Consider the following 20,840-nt stretch of genomic DNA (forward strand, 5'->3'; position numbering starts at 1 on the left):
CACTCTGATCCAGGACACCAAACCCTAGACCACAGTTCGGTTCCTTACAGAAAAAAAAAAAAAAAAAAAAAAAAGAGGAAGGGCAAAGAAAATGACTCCTTTGGGGGCACCCCAGTTGGTTTGTGGTACCTCTACTTGCAAGTATTTTTATAAACAAAAAGATTCAAAGGCATGCCAGGTTTTCTAGGGCTCCAGCTGGTTATAGCTAATTCTTGTGCACAAGTTTTTAAGAAAGGGCAAAATTACATCAAGAAAAATTCAGAGCTAAAATGGTCGACCCCCCACTATTAAAATGTCTCTAGCTATCTCTCTCTTCCTGTCTGGCTACTCTAAAATCTGCTAACTTTTTCTAGTGAATGTTAAGATAAGTCATTGTTTGTGGTATTTACAATTAAAAGGCTACCTGGAGACCTTGCAGCCAGTTCTAGCTAAAATGCTAACATAGAAAACTTGTTTTGCACTAAAGAAAAAAAAAATCAAACTGCCATAAAAACTGCTTTACCCAAAACTTTGATCCACAGGCCTAATTAAGTTACCTATCAGGTCAACTAAAGTTTGCCAGGTAAACAAGTTCCAGTCTCATCAGAAGAAATTTAGATCCAGCTTTCTTTTACAGACTGGTGAGTTTGTGCTACCATTTCATGGGTAACGTTCTAGGATAAAATTTATCAGAACTTTGTGTGTATGTATGTGTCTGAGAGAGCGTATATGTTTAGATATGTTTTATGTCTGTCCATGTATCACATGTTTGTGCTTATAAGTTTCAGACCGTTTTAAAATTAAAGAAGCGCTCATAAATTAAACCCAAATGCTTCATGTAAATTTAGTAACCGTTGGAAAATAAGCTGTGTTATTATTAATAAATAAAAAGGTGTTATTAGTAAAGTAATAGTAAAAATGCTTTTGTTGGGCCGCAGAAATGTACAGCCCGTGTGGGGGAGAGACGACCGCTCAAAAAAAAACTCAGAGTCCAGAGACTTGATGCAATAGCATGAGGTGGATTCATTTACCAGCGCGCGCAGGGGCAAGCGAGCTAAGGAAGCTGCCGCACCAGCCCTTTTTTCCTTAGGATTTTTATAGACAGAAACCACACGCAGGTGGCTAGGGGTCACAGGGTGGGGGGAAAGTTTCATGGGCTTTGACCTTGCACAAACATGTACCACATTAGCTAATGTCGGGAACTTCTAATCTTGGTCAGTAATTTCCAAGGACTAAAGGCTGGGGAGTTACAGAGTGGCGCCGGCGGGGGAGGGAGTAGGGTTGAGCGAGCAGAGTTTACAGAAGCAGAATGGCAGGTTAGATTTTTCTCCACATTCCCCCCTTTTTCTTTTTGAGAGTTTTAATCTTAAAACTATAGGTTATCATCTATAGCGAGTGGCTGATACTGCTGTTGTAAAACCATTAACCGGACAGTGCTGACCTGTTCTTGGATGAATGTCACTAGTCAGCTTATTTTAGTGACCTTCTATAACTGCTATTGTTATCTCTAGCACCCTCCGTGAGCTAGAAGAAAGGCCAAGAATGCCAGAGCTATGAGTTAAGGCGCCAGGTGCTGTGTCTCTAGGACCCCAGTGTTCCGGGCAGCAACCACACTTTAACTTTCTCGTGTTCGGGACAGCTCCCAACATCTCTCCCTTCCCTTTATAATTAATTGGAGGGTCACTGGTAAGCTTTCATTTGCAAGTTAGTGGAGTATATGGCAACTTTAACAGCCAAAATGTTCTTAACAATCAGTCGCAGTAGCAGAGGCGTAACACACAAAATTAGCAGGAGAAAAACAAGAGCCCCAATAATCATAGAGAATAAGCTTTTAAAATTTCTAAAAGATGGAACATGCCCTAAGAGTTGATTGAGGAAATCTCGGGCTTCCGTAGCAATGCTAGTATTAAGGGGAGGAGTCTCTAACAATGAGTAGCCCAATAAATCTTTTAGTCCTTAGCAAAATAGAGTTCACCTCCTTTTACATTTGCAATCCTTTATCATTATACCATGGACCAGAGACATTAGCTGGGACCACCATAAAAGCAGGGCGGTATAACATAACCATTCTATCAGAATAGGCAAGGGATTGTTATACAATTAGTTAGTTGACAATTAAGGCATGATATTTTAAAACCATGAGTGACAGTGTGAATATTCACTTTGCTTATTATGAGTACAAAAGGTTCAGGGACACAGGCAGAAATAGTCCTTAGGCGTATTTTTGGTGTAGAGTCTACCACACACTCTGCAGAGAATTGACCCGTTCCTGCAACAAGTTTCCAGATACTAGTCTGGTATACCTTTGAAGTAGTTGTCCATAGCCTTTCAACAAAACCCTTGTCTCCCAAATACTCATTGTCAGTTTTTGCTGGGGTCCAATCATATATGCTCTGAGTCGTCCCAAGAATAGGAATCTTAGTCGCAGTCGGTTCACGGCAACGTCTCCAGGGCACGTGCAGAGTAGAAACAACCAGCTCCTTTTCACAGGGAAGTATGTTGGGCGGCGGCGGCAAATCAGAGGGTGCAGAGCCAGAAAATCGCCTGTCTAAACTTGACATAAACACAGTCCATTTAATACCTTTTATATTGTGATATACATAAGTAGATACAAGAACACAGCCTGGAAAATAACCCTCACGGTGGAAACAGATAGGAACATCACGGATGAGTCCTGTGCAATTATAAGCAGATACCTTAGCATGCTGGATGTGATCATTAGTGGGTGCTCCCAGAGCCCTGGGATCACTGACATAGACAGGAACAACACCCTCTCCCCAGCCCACCGGGGGGAGCAGAAGGGGGTCTGGTATATAAGTCCAATAGGTGGCTGCCTGGGTAGGCGTCGATAGCAGGGTTACCATAGCTAAAAACAAGGTCAAAGAATTTAATAGCTGTCCTGTTTCTCCCTGTGAACAATTTCAAGGGTTTTTAACCTGGCGAGTAGGGAATGGGGAACATTAGCATCAGTGTCAGGTGGCATGGACCATGGATTAGACATGAAAGGAGGTGGTGGGGCCCCAAACAAAACTTTAAACGGTGTTATTCCTAGAGGGCCAGGCGTATTGCGAACGCGGAAGAGGGCGAAGGGGAGGAGGACTGTCCAGTCTGCCACGCCAGTCTCTAAGGATGATTTAGTCATGACCTCTTTTAGTGTTCTATTCATTCTTTCTACCTGACCTGAGCTTTGGGGCCTGTAGGCACAATGCAATTTTCAATCCGCCCCTAGTATCTTGGCCATTCCCTGACTTACCTGTGCAATGAAAGCTGGGCCGTTATCAGATCCAATTACCTTAGGGATTCTGAACCTGGGGAAGATGTCTTCCAGGACTCGTTTGGCCACCTGTTGCTGTCTCCTTCTTTGTGGGGAAAGCCTCTACCCATCCTGAAAAGGTGTCTATAAAAACTAGAAGATATTTGTATCTATACCGGGTTGGTTTTACTTCTGTGAAATCTATCTCCCAATTGTCCCCAGGACGCTCTCCCCTTAGGCGCCGCCGGGGGCTAGCCTGAGAGGGGTGAGAGTTTACTAGTTGACAAGCTTTGCATTGGTGAACTACTTCCTCAGTTAAGCGACTGAGTCCCCGGATGTGGTATTTTGTAGACTGGCAATTGGAGCGTAGATGCTTTGCTCCTAAATGAGTAAGACGATGCAATTGCTTTAAGTATGCCTGAGCGGCTTCTTTGGGCAGGACAATTTTTCCCTTTCTAGTCTTCCAGATCCCTTGCTGATCTTTAGAGAACTTGGCAGGTTTTTTTGTTAGGCTCTCCTCCTCTTCTGAGGAGTAGTGAGGGAATGTCAGTGAGGCCACCGGGGGACTGGCGGCAAAAATCAGAGTTCTTGACCTTAGAGCTGCTTGTTTTGCTTCAAAGTCAGCTTTTTTATTCCCCTGGGCCACCTCAGAAGTTCTCTTCTGGTGCCCAGAGCAATGAATAATGGCCACCTCCTGGGGGGCGTGAACAGCCTCAAGGAGACGTAAACTTTCCTGCTTGTTTTTTATTTCTTTTCCCGAGGAGGTGAGCAAGCCTCTCTGGCGGTATATGGCTCCATGGATGTGGGCTGTTGCAAAAGCATAACGGCTGTCTGTGTAAATGTTGACCTTTTTTCTTTCTGCCAGCTCGAGGGCTCGTGTCAGGGCAACTAACTCCGCCTTTTGGGCAGAGGTTCCCTCAGGTAGGCTACCAGCCCATATGACCTGATCTTTGCTGACCACCGCCGCCCCTGCGACCCTTTTACCTTCATGGATGCAGCTGCTCCCGCCGGCAAACCAGGTGCAGTGTGGGTTGGGTAGCGGCTTATCCCGGAGGCCCTTACGTGGCCCTGTCTCTTTTGCCAGAATGTCATGACAGGAATGAAGGACTTCTCTGTTTTCTGGATGCTTCTCCGGCAACAGTGTGGCCGGGTTGAGAGCCACCGGGGCTCCAAAAGAAACCCGTTCGCTGTCCAGCAACAAGCTTTGATAGTGGGTCATCCGGGCATTGGACATCCACCGGTCGGGGGGTTGCCGGATGATGCTTTCTAGCGCATGGGGGGCTATAACTGTTAGCTTTTGCCCCAGAGTAAGTTTGTCTGCATCTTTTACAAGCAGGGCAGTGGCTGCTATGGCCCTTAAACAAGGCGGCCATCCCCTAGCCACTGGGTCTAATTTCTTGGACAGGTAAGCTACCGGTCTTTTCTAAGGCCCCAGGGTCTGAGTCAATACTCCCCGAGCAACCCCCTTCTTCTCATTCTCATACTTGACGGGGGGAGCGGGGCCTCGGAATCTGAGTGACCGTGTTTTTGCGGGCCTCTGTGAGCCACCTTTGACCCCCTTTTTCTTGGGCTCAGGGAGGGGGGCCGAGTCCCGACTATCTCATTCACTGTCCTCCTGAAGGGCCAGGACCTTATCTTTATTCCGCAGCTTAGGGCAGTCTTTTTTCCAATGTCCATTTTCTTTGCAAAAAGCACATTGAGTTGGCCTCAACGGTGGCCTAGTACTCGAGTTCTCCGGCTTTTTATTCTTATACACTGGTGCTGGCCTATTATCACCTACAGCTGCGGCCAAGATACGTGTTAATCTTTTTTTTCCTGTCTCTTTTTCCTCTTATCTTTTCTTGCTTCTCTCTCTCTTTCCCTTTTCTGCTCCTTCTCCTCTTCTGTTTCCCTTTTATGATATACTTTCTCTGCTTCTTTAACTAACTCTAGTAGAGTAAAATCCTGCATCCCCTCCAACCTCTGAAGCTTCCTTTTAATGTCTAGGGCCGACTGGCCTATGAAGGCCATGGCTACCGAGGCCCTTTGTCCTTCAGAGGTGGGATCGAAGGGGGTATACCGTCTGAATGCCTCCCTCAGTCTTTCAAGGAAGACGGACGGGGGCTCAGTTGGTCCTTGAAGGACTTTTCTTACCTTAGCCAAATTGGTGGGGCGTCGTGCCGCCCCTCTGAGGCCTGCCACTAGAGTCTGGCGATAGACGGTCAGTCGCTCCCTACCTTCTGCCGTATTGAAGTCCCAGCCAGGCCGAGTCATAGGAAAAGCGGCATCCATCAAGGGGGGGAGCACGGACCGGTGAGGCGCGGACCCGGGGCCGGCGGCGGCGAGAGAACCGCCCCTCGACCGCACCGCGACCCCGGGGGCAGCGGGGGGAGACGGCCGAGACGCGGAACCGCGCCGACCAGGCCCCGCACCCGGACTCGGGACGCGCTACTCGGCGGGCCGCGGGGACCCCGGGAGCGGGCCGGGGAGTGGGGAGGAGGGCGGCGCCCGCGCCGCCGGAGGCCTCTGGGACGACGGGAGGAAGCTGAGTAGGGCGTCCATCAGGTCCGGGAACATTCTTCCGTGCTTCCAAGATGATTCGTTCCCGTTCCTCTGTGGTGAAAAGGGTCTGGAGCAACTGCTGACAGTCGTCCCAAGTGGGCTGGTGGGAAAACATTAGAGACTCGACCAGCCCAGTCAGACGCTGGGGGTCTTCAGAGAAAGGTGGGTGGTTGGTTTTCCAATTGTAGAGGTCTGCTGTGGAAAAGGGCCAATATTGGAGGAGCTGAAGGGGGGCTGCATCGTCACCCTCCCCGGAACTATGGTTGGGAATCGGCACAGGACGAAGGGGACAAGCCACAGTGGAATCTGGGGACGGAGGAAAAACCCTCCTGCTCCTGGTGCCTTGAGCTGGTCCCCCAGTCAAGGGGGCCGAGGGTTGGGCGCGCCCTGATAGTGAAGGGGCGACCTGTGGAAGAGGGGGGTAAAGTGGGGGAGAATCAAGGAGGAGGGAATCAGCCTGCGGGTCAGTCAATGGCCGAGACTGCCGGGCTGGATCCGAAGTCGTCTGGGCCACTAGGGCCAGAGGGGAAACCCGCAGTCTTGCCCCGAGGGGGGGGGTGTTTCTGGGCGAGATCTTGCCACACAACGATGTAGGGGCCCTGATTCGGGTGTCCTTAGGGGTGTGGCGCGAAGATTCTTTTCTTCACTGCAAAAATAACAGAGAGGTTAAAAGTTCCATCTGAGGGCCACCCCACACCGAAGGAGGGCCACTCAGAGGCACAAAACGTCTGCCAGGGGCCCTTCCGGATGATGACGGACAGGTCGTGGGCCCGGTCTCGTACTTTCTTCCAATGTGTCAGGGTGAGGGAGAGAGGAGTACTCTTCCCTTGGCCCATAATTCCTGGATGAGTAAAAAGGAGAACAAAGAAGGAAAGAGCGACAACACAAACTGCAGACAAACACTGAAGCCACTTGCTTTTTTTTTTACACAAACACAAACAAACAACGATACCTTACCCTAGGGTTATTTTTGCCCAATCCTGCAACAACTTGCAGGCAAACAAATGGAGTCAACCAAGGCCACCTGGTCACCCCTAATCCCTGGAGCGTCCTCCAGGGCGACAGTTTTTCTGGCCGCCAAGAACCCTATCTTGGTCCAGAGGAACTTCCTCCTCACGGAGTTAGTACCCTGTCGTTCCAAATTCAAACTTCAAAACTGACACATCACATACAACACAGAGACAAACATAAAGGATGACTCCGGAGTCTGCCCACCTCCAAGCCTGGTGCCGCCGGTCTTTTAAGAGGGGTCGCCTTTCCGATCCCGGACGAGCCCCCAAAATGTTGGGCCGCAGAAATGTACAGCCCGTGTGGGGGAGAGACGACCGCTCAAAAAAAAACTCAGAGTCCAGAGACTTGATGCAATAGCATGAGGTGGATTCATTTACCAGCGCGCGCAGGGGCAAGCGAGCTAAGGAAGCTGCCGCACCAGCCCTTTTTTTCCTTAGGATTTTTATAGACAGAAACCACACGCAGGTGGCTAGGGGTCACAGGGTGGGGGGAAAGTTTCATGGGCTTTGACCTTGCACAAACATGTACCACATTAGCTAATGTCGGGAACTTCTAATCTTGGTCAGTAATTTCCAAGGACTAAAGGCTGGGGAGTTACAGAGTGGCGCCGGCGGGGGAGGGAGTAGGGTTGAGCGAGCAGAGTTTACAGAAGCAGAATGGCAGGTTAGATTTTTCTCCACACTTTCAAACTGTCAGCATACATTTGTTTTTGCCTAGGTTTTACTGGACATTTTTAAGTTCTTAAGGTATAAAGGTTTAATAAAAATATAAACTCAGCCAAAGACAAAAGTAATGGGTAATTTTTAATAAGTAAAGTAAATTTAATATTTGGTCAAATAATATTAACTAAATCTGGGTTACCAACAAAAATACTTATGTGTTTAACTTTAAGGTAAAAATGCAAATGTGCGTAAGTCAGCAAATTAGAATAGATAAAACACCAAGTAGAGAAAAAAAAACAAACACAAATTTAATCCTTAAAGGTATATAAAAAAAAAAACAAACATTTTGGTTTTAGTCTTTTAATCCTAACTGCAGAAATAGTTTACCTCCACTCATTCAATGCCTGTAGAGAGGTGCACAAGGTGTGTTCAATTCATTTAACAGTACTGTTAAAAATTCAAAGTCGTCCTAAAAGTTGTAAAAAACTTAAATTAAAAGCTTTAATTTTACCTTAGTCTTGTCCATTTTTGTCCTACTCTTTACAATCTAGCTGGTTATAATTACATTGTATTACTGTAATAGAGTTTTTGCCCCAAAAAAATTTCTAAATTATTAATTTTTATATAGCAATTTATTTAAGATAAAAAGTAAATGATGGTTAAAATCCATAAAAATCTCAAAGTAATCTTACTCTATAAATGTGCTCAAGTTTATGCACTAAACATTGTTTTGAGACCATTTAGATAGTTTTTTTTTAACAGCTTAATCTTGAGCCTCATGTAAAAAGCATGTTACCACTTTATATCATTGTTTGAGGTGCTAACAAATGGTGCTAAAAGTTTTTTCCTCAGTCTACAGCCAGGAGATCTTATGTTGATGGGATTAAAAAAATTAGTTTAAAATAAAGGCTTCAAAAGCAAAATTTTCTAACCTTGCTCGCCTCTTGTGCCAATTCTTCCCTAAAGCTAGCCATAAAGCCTAAAATTATTCATGTAAAATGGCCATAAAGCAATTATCTGACCTACTTTGTTTTTACTTTGTTTTACTGTAAAACCCCATGCCAAAAAGGGCTTTGTCCTACACCCAAAAGGGAAAAATGCACACTCAAAAGGCCAAGTAAAATCTAAATATAAAATGCCTTGCTGGTTCTGCCACTAAGCCTGTTAGAATTAGCTCATATCCTTTTTGTCCAATCATCTTTCTACACAGCTGTCCATACTTTAAACATAAAAAAATGGACAATTTCCCCTGCATGTTTGTGTTCATTCTAAAAGCGTCCATATATAAGTTTTAAGTCCTTCTCTTATTAATCCTATTACTTTTAATGTCAATACATTTTCAGCAAGCCTTTAAGAAAACAGTGGCCTTTGCTCCCAAACTTTGGGTGCCAGAGACATTCCCCTATGATGCCAATAAATTTTGTTTGGGAATGTGATGTTTTAAAAAAATCTAATTAGCAAATACCTTTAAACAAAATATTCTAAAATGACTACTATGTTTACAAAATTTAGAAGTAATGTTATATTTTGTTTAAAATAACAAGTCTTATTTAAATGCTTATTGTTTCTAATAAGATTTGAGTTTGTATTTTAATCTGTGTTCTGTTATATGTATCTAATTTACAAGGTATAAAAATGGTTAATAAAGTAACTTAAACTTTTAATAGCTAAAATCTAAATAAGCTGTTAATATAAATAAATTAGGTAAATACAAATGTAATAAATACAAATAAATCTTAAAGTCATGTTAAGTTAAAAAATAATCATAAAATGTCATTATATGTCCCTTATAAATGGGTCATTTATAAGGTAAAGTACTAAAACATCAGTTCTTAAATATAAGTTTAAGTTTATACCTTCATAGCTTTATATTTAAAAATACTAATACAATTGGTGACTAACAGTTCAAAGTTTAACTTCCTAAATTTTTCTAAGAGTTGACATTATAATTAGCACGTGTAATTAAAACTTCTAGATAAAAAAAAAACAACCCTATAACATAAGTATTAGTTTTGTTAAAAGATAATTTTGTTTATAGGCATTTATAAAAATAGACTTTACTCCCACAAGTTTTGATAACTTGTGTTGTCATTTAGTTCAAAAAAAATCCTTTAATTTCCATCTTGATTTCCTCGTTTATAAAGTAATCATTTAGTAAAAGGTTATTTAGTTTCCATAATTCTGTGCAAAAATGAGAGTTCCTGTTAAAATTGATTTCTACATTTACTCCATTATAATCTAAAAAGAGACACGGTATAATTTCTATTTAAAAAAAAATTGTTTAAGACATGCTTTATATCCTAAAATATGGTCAATCTTAGAGAATGACCCATGAGCTAATAAAAAAAATGTGTATTCAGTGGTTTTAAGGTAAAATGTCCTATAAATGTCAGTCAGGCCCATTTGTTCTAAAGTTCTGTTTAAGTCCATTATTTTGTTTAATTGATTGGTTTTTTTAAAACTACTTATTCAATATGTAAATGATCATTAAAAATTAAATAGATATAAAAGTTAAAGGTTATAAAAGGTTTATAAAAGTCTTATAGTCTTATAGGTTAAAATTAGATAGATTTGTTTATAAGATTTTATTAAAATTAACTTTAATCATTAGTACACTAATACAATAAAATTTGGTTTTCTCTTTTAAACTAAATTGTCATATGATATTAATAAAAATAACAAAAAATTTTTTATTCACCTTTTAATAAACTGCAAAAAAGACACAAATTCAGCTTCCTTATTAACTTGTACTGCAGTCTGTCTATTAGGTCTTATACTTATTTGAGACACTGAGTCTCCTTTCTCAAAAAAAAATAAGATTTTTTAATAAAAAAAATTATAAAACAAAATGTTCTTATTAAAATATATAACTTTGTCTAATAAGGGCTAAATCAAAATAAATTTAAAAAAAATAAAAACAAAATTCCACTTATATAAAAAAATGTAAAGGAACAATAAATATAAAAATATATTTTTGGTAAAAAAGGTTAATATAAGGTAAAAAAGGTTAACAAAAAAATAATTTAAAAAAAAAATCTTGCATAAAATTTTTGTCCTAAAATAAATGGTTATTTAAAAAAAGAGAATGTTAAAATAACATTAAAAGTTTTAAGATATGTTTTATAAATGGTGTAAGGTATGTGCAAGTAAAAATAAAGTTTATAAAAAAAATTTATTAAAAAATTTTGGCTAAAACAAAAATTTCTGTCAATATTAATTTACTCTTAATAAAATAACATAATATATACTCATTTTAATTTTATAACATGTTTTTTTCCTTTTAATATAAAAAGTAGTGTAATACAAAAAGTTTTTGTTTAATTTTAATAATTAGCATTTTATGCTTTAGTAAAACATTTTATACTTTGTCAAATAATCCCTGTGCTCTCTTTAAGTTCTGACTAACTAAAAAAAAAAAAAAAAAAAGGGTTAAGATTTATATCCATATAACTTTATTACCTTTAAATTTATTTAATGTCTCTCTTTCTTTGTTAAATTATTTTATAGTGGTTTATAATTATATATAAACAAATGCTTTAAGCCTTTAATATTTAATGACCTTTCCAAAAGTTAAATTCTAAATCCAGCCTTTTGACCTTAAACTAGCTTTTTATACATTAAAATCACTACAAGTCTAAGAAAGACATTAAATTTATTTAATGTGTCAAAACCATCCAAAAAACATTGTCAAATATAAAATGGTGTTTAATTTTCTTTGGGCTATACTTATATGTTATTAATATACTGGTTTTGCAAAATATTGGCATGTCTTGGTATGTATATCAGTAATAATTATAGTTATTATGTAAATTGCTATATCACAAAATAACCAATTTGGTTTGTCAACTGTCTGTAACCATGGCTGGGCAAGTTTTATCATCTTTTAAGTTATTATTTTACTTTAATTCATTTCAAAAAGTGGTTCTTTCTGGCTAAGTCTAAAATTGGCTTCTTCAAGTAAAGGCCATAAAAAAGACTGACAAATCCACTTAAATACTGGTTTCTAATAACTTTAAAAATTGTCCCGACCCGCGGGACCTTCTGTTACTCGCGGGGGCGAGGGGGACCGTGCCTGAAAGAGATGAGCGAGAGAAAGAAACGAGACCAAGCGAATGGTTGTCAAGGTCTGCTTTACTTAGATTCTTAGTAGGTTTTATAAGCATACAGAAACAAGGAAGTAGAAACAAAAAAATAGAGTGTTGACGATGAGGCTTGGGTCTGGGTTAATCAGCCCTAATCAGTGTCTTATCAGTATCCTGTTTTTGACTGGTTACTCATCTCCAACCTGGCAGGTGGTCGGGAACAATTGCAGTCAGCATACCCTGGAGCATCCCGTGGTCAGCACGTCATGGACTGCATTCTTCTCGGAGCTATAGCTGGAATTTTCCAGGGCGAAGTCCGTGCAGTAGGACGAGTCATAGGGGAGTTGAGGGTCTTTGAGGGTCCTCGCCTCTAACAAAAAATTATATATACCACTAGACTAAAACAAAACAAAGTTCCAAGACTTTAATTAAAAATCTAATATGACCATAAGTATGGCTAACTCAAACCTCATGAGACAAAACTAAATTTTCATATAAAGACTCTATTTAAAACATTACTAATTCTTTTGTTTTGTTTTCCAGAGTCCTGACAAATTTTAAGTAATTAGCAAGTTTACCTAATCTCTGAGACCTTAAAACCATAAAATCTGCCAAAGCCCTGTTCAAATGTCCTCCCTCTAAACCCAGGGAATATCGCAGAAGAGGGGGCGTGCCAGATTATAAGGGCCAATTCTGAAAAATAAAATTAGTTTAGACCCTCCAAATAAAAGAGAGACACACAAAAGCCTAAAAGAATACTAAATAAAATACTCTGTCTTTTCAGGCCACATGCTGCAGATATCCATCCCAATCATAAAAGTCTTTCTCTGCTTCCTATAGACTTAAAACTTACTAAATATAATTTTTATCAGTTACAAATTTATCCAAAAAAATATAATAAATAATTTATCAGCCACCTTACTATAAATTACTAAATTTCCTCCTTAGCTTAATTGTTAATAATGCTTATATTTTGCTACAAGTTATAGGTAAATTAATTTTATAGCTTTGCCTTTAAAATATTAAAAATCAAATGTTTCTCAAGTTTAATTTATGCCCTCCTCAAAATGTTATACCTATAAAGACTAATTGTCCAGAAAAAAATTAAATTTATTAGATTCTAAATTGGTATCAGTTTTTATAATCCTCAAATAAAATTTACCATAAAGTTCAATTAACTGTTAATACAGAGGGTAAACATTATAAGTCTAATTAAAAAATATAATAATGCATGCAGAGGATTTTTTTTTAAGCTGGTTAAGCTGCTTGCTACCTTCTAATTCTACCTATGACTCTTATTATTATGTTTCCTATAAATGCTATACCAAATACAAGAAAAAAAAAAATCAAAGGCCCAAATCATAATAGCTCACAAAACAAATCTGGTTCAAAATGTTTTTTCAGAGTAGGCCCGAGGCCTGACTCTATCTGGCCCCTTTAACAATTGGCTATTAAATCAAATAGAGTCATGTCCCTCCCCTAAAATATAACACCGCCTATTTCACAACACCATGTGACCAAATAGACAACTCTAAAAATGAGCCTTCCTAGCACCATAAGACCAGACATCTCTAAAAATGAGCCTTCCTAGCACCATAAGACCTCATAATAGTTATTGGCCTACATATACATTCCATAAAATAATCTTTAGCCAACACGGGGAACTGAGGACTGAACTCTAATTTTCTTGCTAAAAACTCCTTCCTAAGGAGGCCAGCTGGGTTAGGCTGGCAAATGGTAAAAAGGCCAGCAGGGTTAGGCTGACAAACAGTAAATTCCCACTAAGTGGCTCTTGTTAACCAAACAAAGCAGTGGTTTACTTCCTGACCTAATTCTGGTATGGCATTAACATCACCTAAAAGATAAAAAGCCCCTGTCTTAACTCAAGCATCCTAGCAGATGCCTATTCATAAATTTAAGCATCTTAAAACATCCTAGCAGGCGCCTATTGTAAATTTAAAGTGTCCTCCTGTCTGGACCTCCCAGAGTGCTCATACCCTTATCTTAAAATAAGCATATCCTTTCTGGTCTTCTAAATAAAGACTAACTCTCTCAGCCAATTGCCAGCCAAAGAATCTTTAAACCCACCTATAACCTGTAAGCGCCCCCCCCCTTCGAAATGTCCCACCCTTTTGGGCCAAACCAATGTATGCCTCTCATGTATTAATTTGTGACTTTGCCTGTAACCCCTGTCTCTCTAAAAATATATAAAACTAAACTGTAACCCAGCCACAGCGAGTCCACTTGCCCAAGGCCTCTTGGCAGTGGCTCTGGGTCATGGTCCTCAAATTTGGCTCAAAATAAATCTCTTTAAAATTTATTTGCAGACTTGGCTTTTTTCCGTTGACAGTTTCCAGTCTCTGTTAATCACAGCCACAAGTGATCTTAACTGATACAAAAGACAACTATACAAGGACCCTAAGGGCTTCCAGGGAATCAGAGATCCCATCCAGACTGTGTTCTGATTTTAGCACAGTCAGAGGAAAACTGATCACTTTTCAAAAGCCTTCCAGATACTTATCAGAGTAAAAGCGGTAGGACTCAATGATAAACCTGAGACAAAGGTATAAAGGGAACTCCATCCCAGAGTTAAATAATCAGGGTGTCTGATTCCCTTGCCAGAGACCATGTTACTCACTCTCACCAGAACGCCAGATATTAAACCTGTGACATCCTCTCTCTCCCTGTCTCTCTCTCTCTCTCCTTGTTGACAAAACTCTAAAGTTCTGAAGAGGAAAGTTCTGATGTTATTCTATAGCCTAGCACTTAATTCTGTGCTTTACCCACCACAGGCCTGAAAATTAATGAAGAAGAAAAAATGATGATGAAATGATATAGGAGAGGAGAACTCCAACCAGATATTTGACAGCCTCCTTTCAGAAAATCTTTCCTTATGTTTGACTTAAACTCCCTTTTGCTTTAGTATTAATACTTTACTTGTCTCTGAATCAGCTGTAGCTCACCTAGAGTTTCCAATTCATGACAGGGAAGGAGAGTTCTCAATGATATGGCTTTTCCAATGAAATTAACACCTGCTGTTCAAAATAATACAAGGGCAAACATTTCCAAGGCCAGTAGAAGGCATCTGCTGATCACTTGGCAGCTGTGGGGTCAAGAGTAACATTACTGTGCCGCACCTGCTCAGGATAATTAAAAAATTAAAAAATAAATAGAGTAACATCACCATCCTAACTGCATGGGTTCCCCACCACCCATCACATTTGTTACCTTCCCAGAATGTGCACCAGCAGAGGGTAGGTAAGGCTGGTCTTGGGACAATACCTTGTGGCAAATAATATCTCTGCAAGTAGGTTGAGGTTCTGACTTCACTGACCTGCTTTAGAGATCCAAACTCCACTGTTCAATGCTGCAAGTTGTAAATTTGCTCTTGGAGAGGAATTAGAAGGAAAATTTATGTAAGCCATCTCAAACCACAAGGCTTGAGCATGTGGTTGTGATTTGTTCAAGTGTTGTTCTTTAAACTGTGTTGGAAGCAAGGGGGAAAGGTAGCTATGGTCTGGATACATTGGAAGGGCTCTGTTTGTCTATATGAGATGAATTTCACACATATGCTAGTCAGTATGCCATGGACTTTGTGTAGGCTCTATCAGTGGGCATAGGTGACCTCAATAAGTGAGAACAAAACCAAGTGGCCCCTATAGCAACAGAACCTGCAGGTGAAGCCTCAGGAGATATAAATAGGTTGCCATTTTTTGAGCTCTTCCTATGAGCCAGGCTCTTAGTTAAACATCCGCCCATGTCAGGGGGTCAGATGGGAGAAAGATCAAGGTAGCAATGTAAGCAGGACCTGGAATGCTGGCCTAGGGAACCTGTGTCCAATGGGAGCATTGATATTTTAATGACATAACTGGCCTCTTATTCAGCTATGCTAGCCAGAACAGTATCAACCTCGCTCCCCTCTCCTCTTCCCTACCCACCCCAGTGCCTGTGCCCCCATACACATTCAGTCACCAAGGTCCACTGATTCTGACTCAGAAAGGTGTCTAGCACTCTTCCTCCCATGGCCACTGCTTAAGTTCAGGCCCTCATCCTTTCTTGCCTTCTAACCATTTTCTACTCTCTGGCCCTCCCAACCCCTCCTCTGCACTGCTGATGGGGGCACTTTCTAGCAGAAGGCCCTGACAGGATCACTGAGATAGGCTCTGGGCTTTCTATAGGTAAGAGGAGGAAGTGTTCAGTTCAAGGCCAGCCCATATGAGCAGTGCTTCTGGGAAGTGACTGGTGTTCTGCCCAGCACCCAAAGGGGCAGAACAATAGTGGCTTCACAGGCTGCTACCCTGGAAAGAAGTAGGCAGCCAAGAAGTGGGCAAAGAAGAGAAGTGGGCACCTAGAAATGTCAGATTTCACCTGCTCTGAATTTCTCTATGCAAATGCCCAGTGCTTTCTGTCTGACGTTTAAAAATAGTCTTTGCACTTCATGTAGCACCTTTCATCAGAGTTCTCACAAAAGGAGCTCAAAACGGTCTCCCCACAGACCTCGTAAGCAGGCATCCCTTTCCTAGCAGAGCCTAAGGGTATGCGAAGAAGAGCAGAGAGTAGGTCTCCGGTGCTTCCTTGGAGGCTTTCATTCTGCTTCTGCATTCCCTCCTGGCCCCCTGAAATCTAAAGTAGAATCCCTTTAATATGAAGAAGAATCTCAACACCACTCTGTGTATGTGTGTGTGTGTGTGGGGGGGGAAGACACAAAGGAGAAGAACCAAGTGATTAACAGTGGTTGTCACCTCCTTTGGGGAAGAGAATGGGTGGAATGATCGCACTATTCACTTTGGGACTGTATGATTACTATTTGAAAGGAAAGTGTAGTTATTTATTGTTTGGGTAATATTTTAAAAAAACACTCCACTTTTAATGTAAAGTATCATAAATATTGGTGAAAAAAGTAGTGAGGTATTTTGGTGGGCCAGTATACCAGTACCATGCAAAGATGTTAATTAAGCCAATCATGAATATTGCATTCGCTTACCCAAAACAAGTTTTAGAGGCTGGCTTTCTCAGATTTAATGACATTGAAAGAAAAACATTTTTACCAATAGGGTTTTAATATGAGGCACTTATATCTTTATTACTGTGGTAGTTACACAGTTTTGTATTTGTCGAGACTCATAGAATTGTGCATTAAAAAACAGTGAATTTTACTGTATGTAAACTATGACTTGAAAAATAAGTAGAAAAATATGTTATCCTTATAAGATGTTTAATTGTCCACAAGTAACAACCCACCCCTAATTGAGGATTTACCGTGTATAAGACTGTTTATCAGCCTAAATACAGGACTTTATGTAATCCTCTCAATGAGCGTGACACTGTTAGTAATTCCATCTAGCAGGTAAAATAACTGATTCTCAGAGACATAACTCACCCGGTCATATAGCTAGTAAGTGGCTGATCTGGCATTTGAACCCAGGTCCATGTGTATCCAAAACTCCAGCTTTTACATACTGTACCTACACTGCCCTACACATGCCAGTGAATATGGTCCATTTGAATATGCCAATGAATATGGCTCATACCAATGAATGTGGCCCAAGCACACTCCACCCCAAGGAGCTGCTTCGGTTGCTGGATGCCCTTGGTCTCTCTGAGAAGAATCTGAGGTGAACTCACTGCAAGTTCATGCTCAATCATGTGTTCAGCGTCCTCCTTCATGTCTGAGTCAGGCCAAGGTCACCGAATGTGGCAGCCCTGCACTCTCTGCCCATGTTTCCACCTGGCTGCACCAGAGCAGGCATGGTGGCTGATGTTGCAGGTGTTTTCTTGGCCAAGTTCTGACTAACCATCTGCCTGCAGATGGACTAACCTCATTAATAAAAGGAAACCAGAAGCAGCTGGATCCACTTTTGCCTGGCCCAGCCCCTATTAGTCCCTGTCCAGAGAGCTCCATCCATGGTGTATCCTTTAATCTCCAGGGCGATGCCCCACGCTAATGGCTAGGGACCCCTTTGTGGGATGGAATCTAATTCAAGAAACCTCTGGGAACAGAAGTGCCATGCCAAATTGTTATTTGCCTGCTAGTTTGCAGTCTCAAGCTACTTGAGCGTCCAGCCCCTAGGAGGGAGGAAAGCATCAGATGCCAAGAAGAGGTAAGAAGGGCGGGAACCCCCTACAGAAGGACAGGGCTGCAGGAGGTCCATTGGCTACCAAAACTTCCCCCACTGCCCTTCAGTAACCTGCTGTTCAGAAACAGAATTCTATGGCAGAGTGAGGAGGGGGTGAGCGCGGTGAGCCTGGCCGTGAGCACCTGCCAAGAGCTGCTACTGGCCTCGCACAGAGTTCTGGTTCCCCCGAGAAGGCCACAAATTCTTGCGAGGGGAGTGGGTACTGGGGGACAGGACTTTGGGGGCGGGATTTGGGAGAGGGGCGTGGAACCAGGGTAAGGGCACCAGCTTGGGAGAAGGCCCGGGATTCCTGGGAGAGCGCGGGGTCCTGGAGGGGCGCGGGGCCTGAGAAGAGGCCCCAGGACAGGGTGCAGCGCGGGTTCCTGGCTAGGGGGTGGTATCTGCTGAAAGCTGCGGTTTTCCCGGGAGAGATGCGGGGTTAGGAGAAGATCTCAGGGTTTTTGAGGGGGCACAGAGTCAGAAGAGGATGCGGGGTCGTGGTGGAGGTTGGGGGCAATGACCAGATTCCTGAGAATGACACGACATGAGGAGAGGGCTGTAGGACCTGGGAAGGGAGTGTAATCCCAGAAAAGGGCGCGGAATCAGCAAAGAACCACTGGGTCTTGCGGGGCGTGCAGCGTCCTGGAGAGAGGCAGGGAATCTAGAGAAGACCTCCCGGGTCCCAGGCGGGAGGCATCCAGGAAAGGTATGTGGTTCAAGGGAGGGGCACAGAGTCCGCAGAAGGAGCGCGGGAGAACTGAGGAGTGAGAGGTGGGGTGCGAAACTGGGACAGAGTTGCGGAATCCTGGCAGAGGCTCGCTGGGTCCAGGAAAGGAACACGGAGTCCAGGGGCAGGGCACAGGGTCTAGGGAAGAAGCGCAGGATCCGGAGGAGAAGGAGCAGGGGTCTCTGTTAGAAACGCACCGGGTGCGGGCAGCGATTCGGAATTGAGAGAGGAGTGCAAGGTCCAGGGAAGGAACACAGAGTCCAAGGGAGGAGCGCGGGGCCCTAGGAAGGGACGCCCGGGAACAAACAAGAGGTCTCAGGGTTGGGGACACACAGTGGGACTTTAGGAGGCTGAAGCCGTTCTCTACCTGTTTCAGATGTAGTCGTTATCCAGGTCCCGGCAAATGTACCACAGGATCACGTAGAGGATGAGCAGGATAGCGAAGAAGAACAGAGCCACGAAGATGGCCTTGGTCACTGGGGATACCAGGGCCTGCATGGTCCTGCTGAGGGGACGCTGCAGGGCCCTGAAGGAGGGCAGCGACAAGAGTGGCGCTGGCTGCCACCTGCACGTGTGGAGCAGTGCCCCAACTGGGAGGAAACTCGCACTGACCAGCATTCCTGGAGGCGCCTGCGCACTACCAGAAGCGTTTGGAGACACCGGCTTGCCCCGGGCGGGTGAAGGCGGGGTCTCTGCGACCACCTCAGGCGACTTCATTTCTTCCCTAGGGTGCAGCCAGGAGGCTCATCCCTTTGTCAGTGGGAATCAAAGGAGCTTAGGGCTGAGAGAGAACTTTCAGGTGCTGGTGAGGCACCTCTCTGGCTGAGGACCCTAGACTGGGAAGCAGTGGGAAGTCCCCCCTTACTTGCCCCAGGGCACCCCTAAGAGGTGATTCCATTCTTCTCCCTGGCACCTTAGGAAAGTATATACTAGGGGAGGGCATAAGCCAGCTACCCCCCGCCCACACACACACACACTGCACTACGCCTGACATTGCACACACATTTTCCTACACAGAGTGAATGGTTCTGTGCTATTTTTCACCATCCCTTAAGTGAATCTTTAAGACGAAGGGAGCAGGCAAATGCCGCAAGAACTTGGGCCACGGCTACTCGATCAAACCCTTCTGAAGGACCACCTGGGCACACCCAGCATCTGTCTGGAGGAATCCCAAGCCCTGCTTTGGCTGCTTTTTTTCTATATCACCTCCGTCTCCTCTGGAAGGAAGTAAAGTTGTTTATGCTGAGCCTCAGTTGTCACCAGTCTGACTGCTTTCCTCCACTCTGTCTTCTAATAGTGGTCTTAGACCAGCAACATCTGCATCACCTGAGGGCAGGTTAGGAACCAGCATCTCAGGCTCCAATCAGCCCTAGGGATTGAGAATCAGCAAATCAACAAGATCCCCAAGGGACTCCTGTGCTTGTTGACAGGTGCTAATCTTGGTGTGGTGGTCCTTTGTGCCTGTACTTAAGGGAGTCTATGACTCACTCAATTTAGGGGTCCTGTCTTCAGTTGTCAGGTGGAATCAGGCAGGAGGTCCTGAGTGGATTTTTTTTTTTTTTAGAAGTTCTGTTACTGAGTGCATACCACATAGCAAGAGCTGTTCTCAGTTCCTTATTGGCATGATTTCTCATTCACTTCTAAGAAGAAATTTTTTCATCACTGAATAGCAAAGACCACCAAGAAAAGTTGTCCTTACTGGCTTGAGGGAAAAAGGAAATTACAAATTTTCCCCACTCTGTTCTTTATTTTCTCCTACTCTTCAGTTGGTTTCTCAGGTAGAAACAGACAAATGAATAAATCATGATTTCTCCACTCTACACATCAACCCTGTGGTCCAGTCTATTCTAGTGGGAGAGAGAAGTGGCATTTCACAAATGGAAATGTCAGAAAACATGATTGTCAGATCTGAATGCATGGGCTGCTCAGATCAGATCACTTTTCCTCCTGCAGCTGTCAACATAACCTTTGCCAGCAACTGTCAGGAAAGCGTTGATGTTGGAAGGGCTAAGGTCACTTCCACTTTCAAGGATGTTACATGCAATTCCTAAATTGTGAACGTGGATGTCTCTTAATATGCTTAGCTTGTATAAAGCACGGAGTATTTTCCTCTGTCTCTGTTGCCAGATTTCTTCATTTCTGACTGCCTTTTCTGAGTTTGTTTTCCTTGACTCTCTGTACTGAATATTTTCCTATTGTGATAGTAATCTCCCTTCCCCAGCATCAGGCTAGGCCAGTCGTATAATCAATACAATCTGTCAAATATTAAGCATCTACTGTATACAGGGTACCAAGGTGCTGCAGCAGACCAGGCAGCAATTGGTAAGAGAGAATCCGGGAATGAACTAGTGGAGTCCGCTGAGGCATGGTATCTACTCTACTCAGGTGCGGGGGAGTAGTTGAGGCAGGCCCTGGAGGAGATCAGCTGCTTCTCCCCACGGAGCCAAGTCCCTTAGATAGGGGTCGCCA

At 42.8% G+C, this 20,840-nt stretch overlaps 1 protein-coding gene and 1 long non-coding RNA gene across 2 annotated transcripts; one reads left to right on the plus strand and one right to left on the minus strand.

Annotated features, from left to right (window-relative positions):
- Window positions 1-978: 978 nt before the first annotated feature.
- Window positions 979-6,416, minus strand: LOC142868169 (uncharacterized; the record flags this gene model as incomplete). Its single annotated transcript, XM_075999889.1, has 1 exon — window positions 979-6,416. A coding segment is annotated over one exon (972 nt), but the record flags the coding sequence as incomplete, so codon positions are not given.
- Window positions 6,417-12,603: 6,187 nt separating this feature from the next.
- Window positions 12,604-20,485, plus strand: LOC142868170 (uncharacterized). The gene is made up of 2 exons (XR_012917255.1): window positions 12,604-17,629; window positions 18,748-20,485. It is a non-coding gene; the product is annotated as an uncharacterized LOC142868170 (long non-coding RNA).
- The last annotated feature ends 355 nt before the right edge of the window (window positions 20,486-20,840 follow it).

Source organism: Microcebus murinus, unplaced genomic scaffold, assembly GCF_040939455.1.
Source record: "Microcebus murinus isolate Inina unplaced genomic scaffold, M.murinus_Inina_mat1.0 scaf027_hap2_Mmur4.0, whole genome shotgun sequence".
Lineage (NCBI taxonomy): Eukaryota > Metazoa > Chordata > Mammalia > Primates > Cheirogaleidae > Microcebus > Microcebus murinus.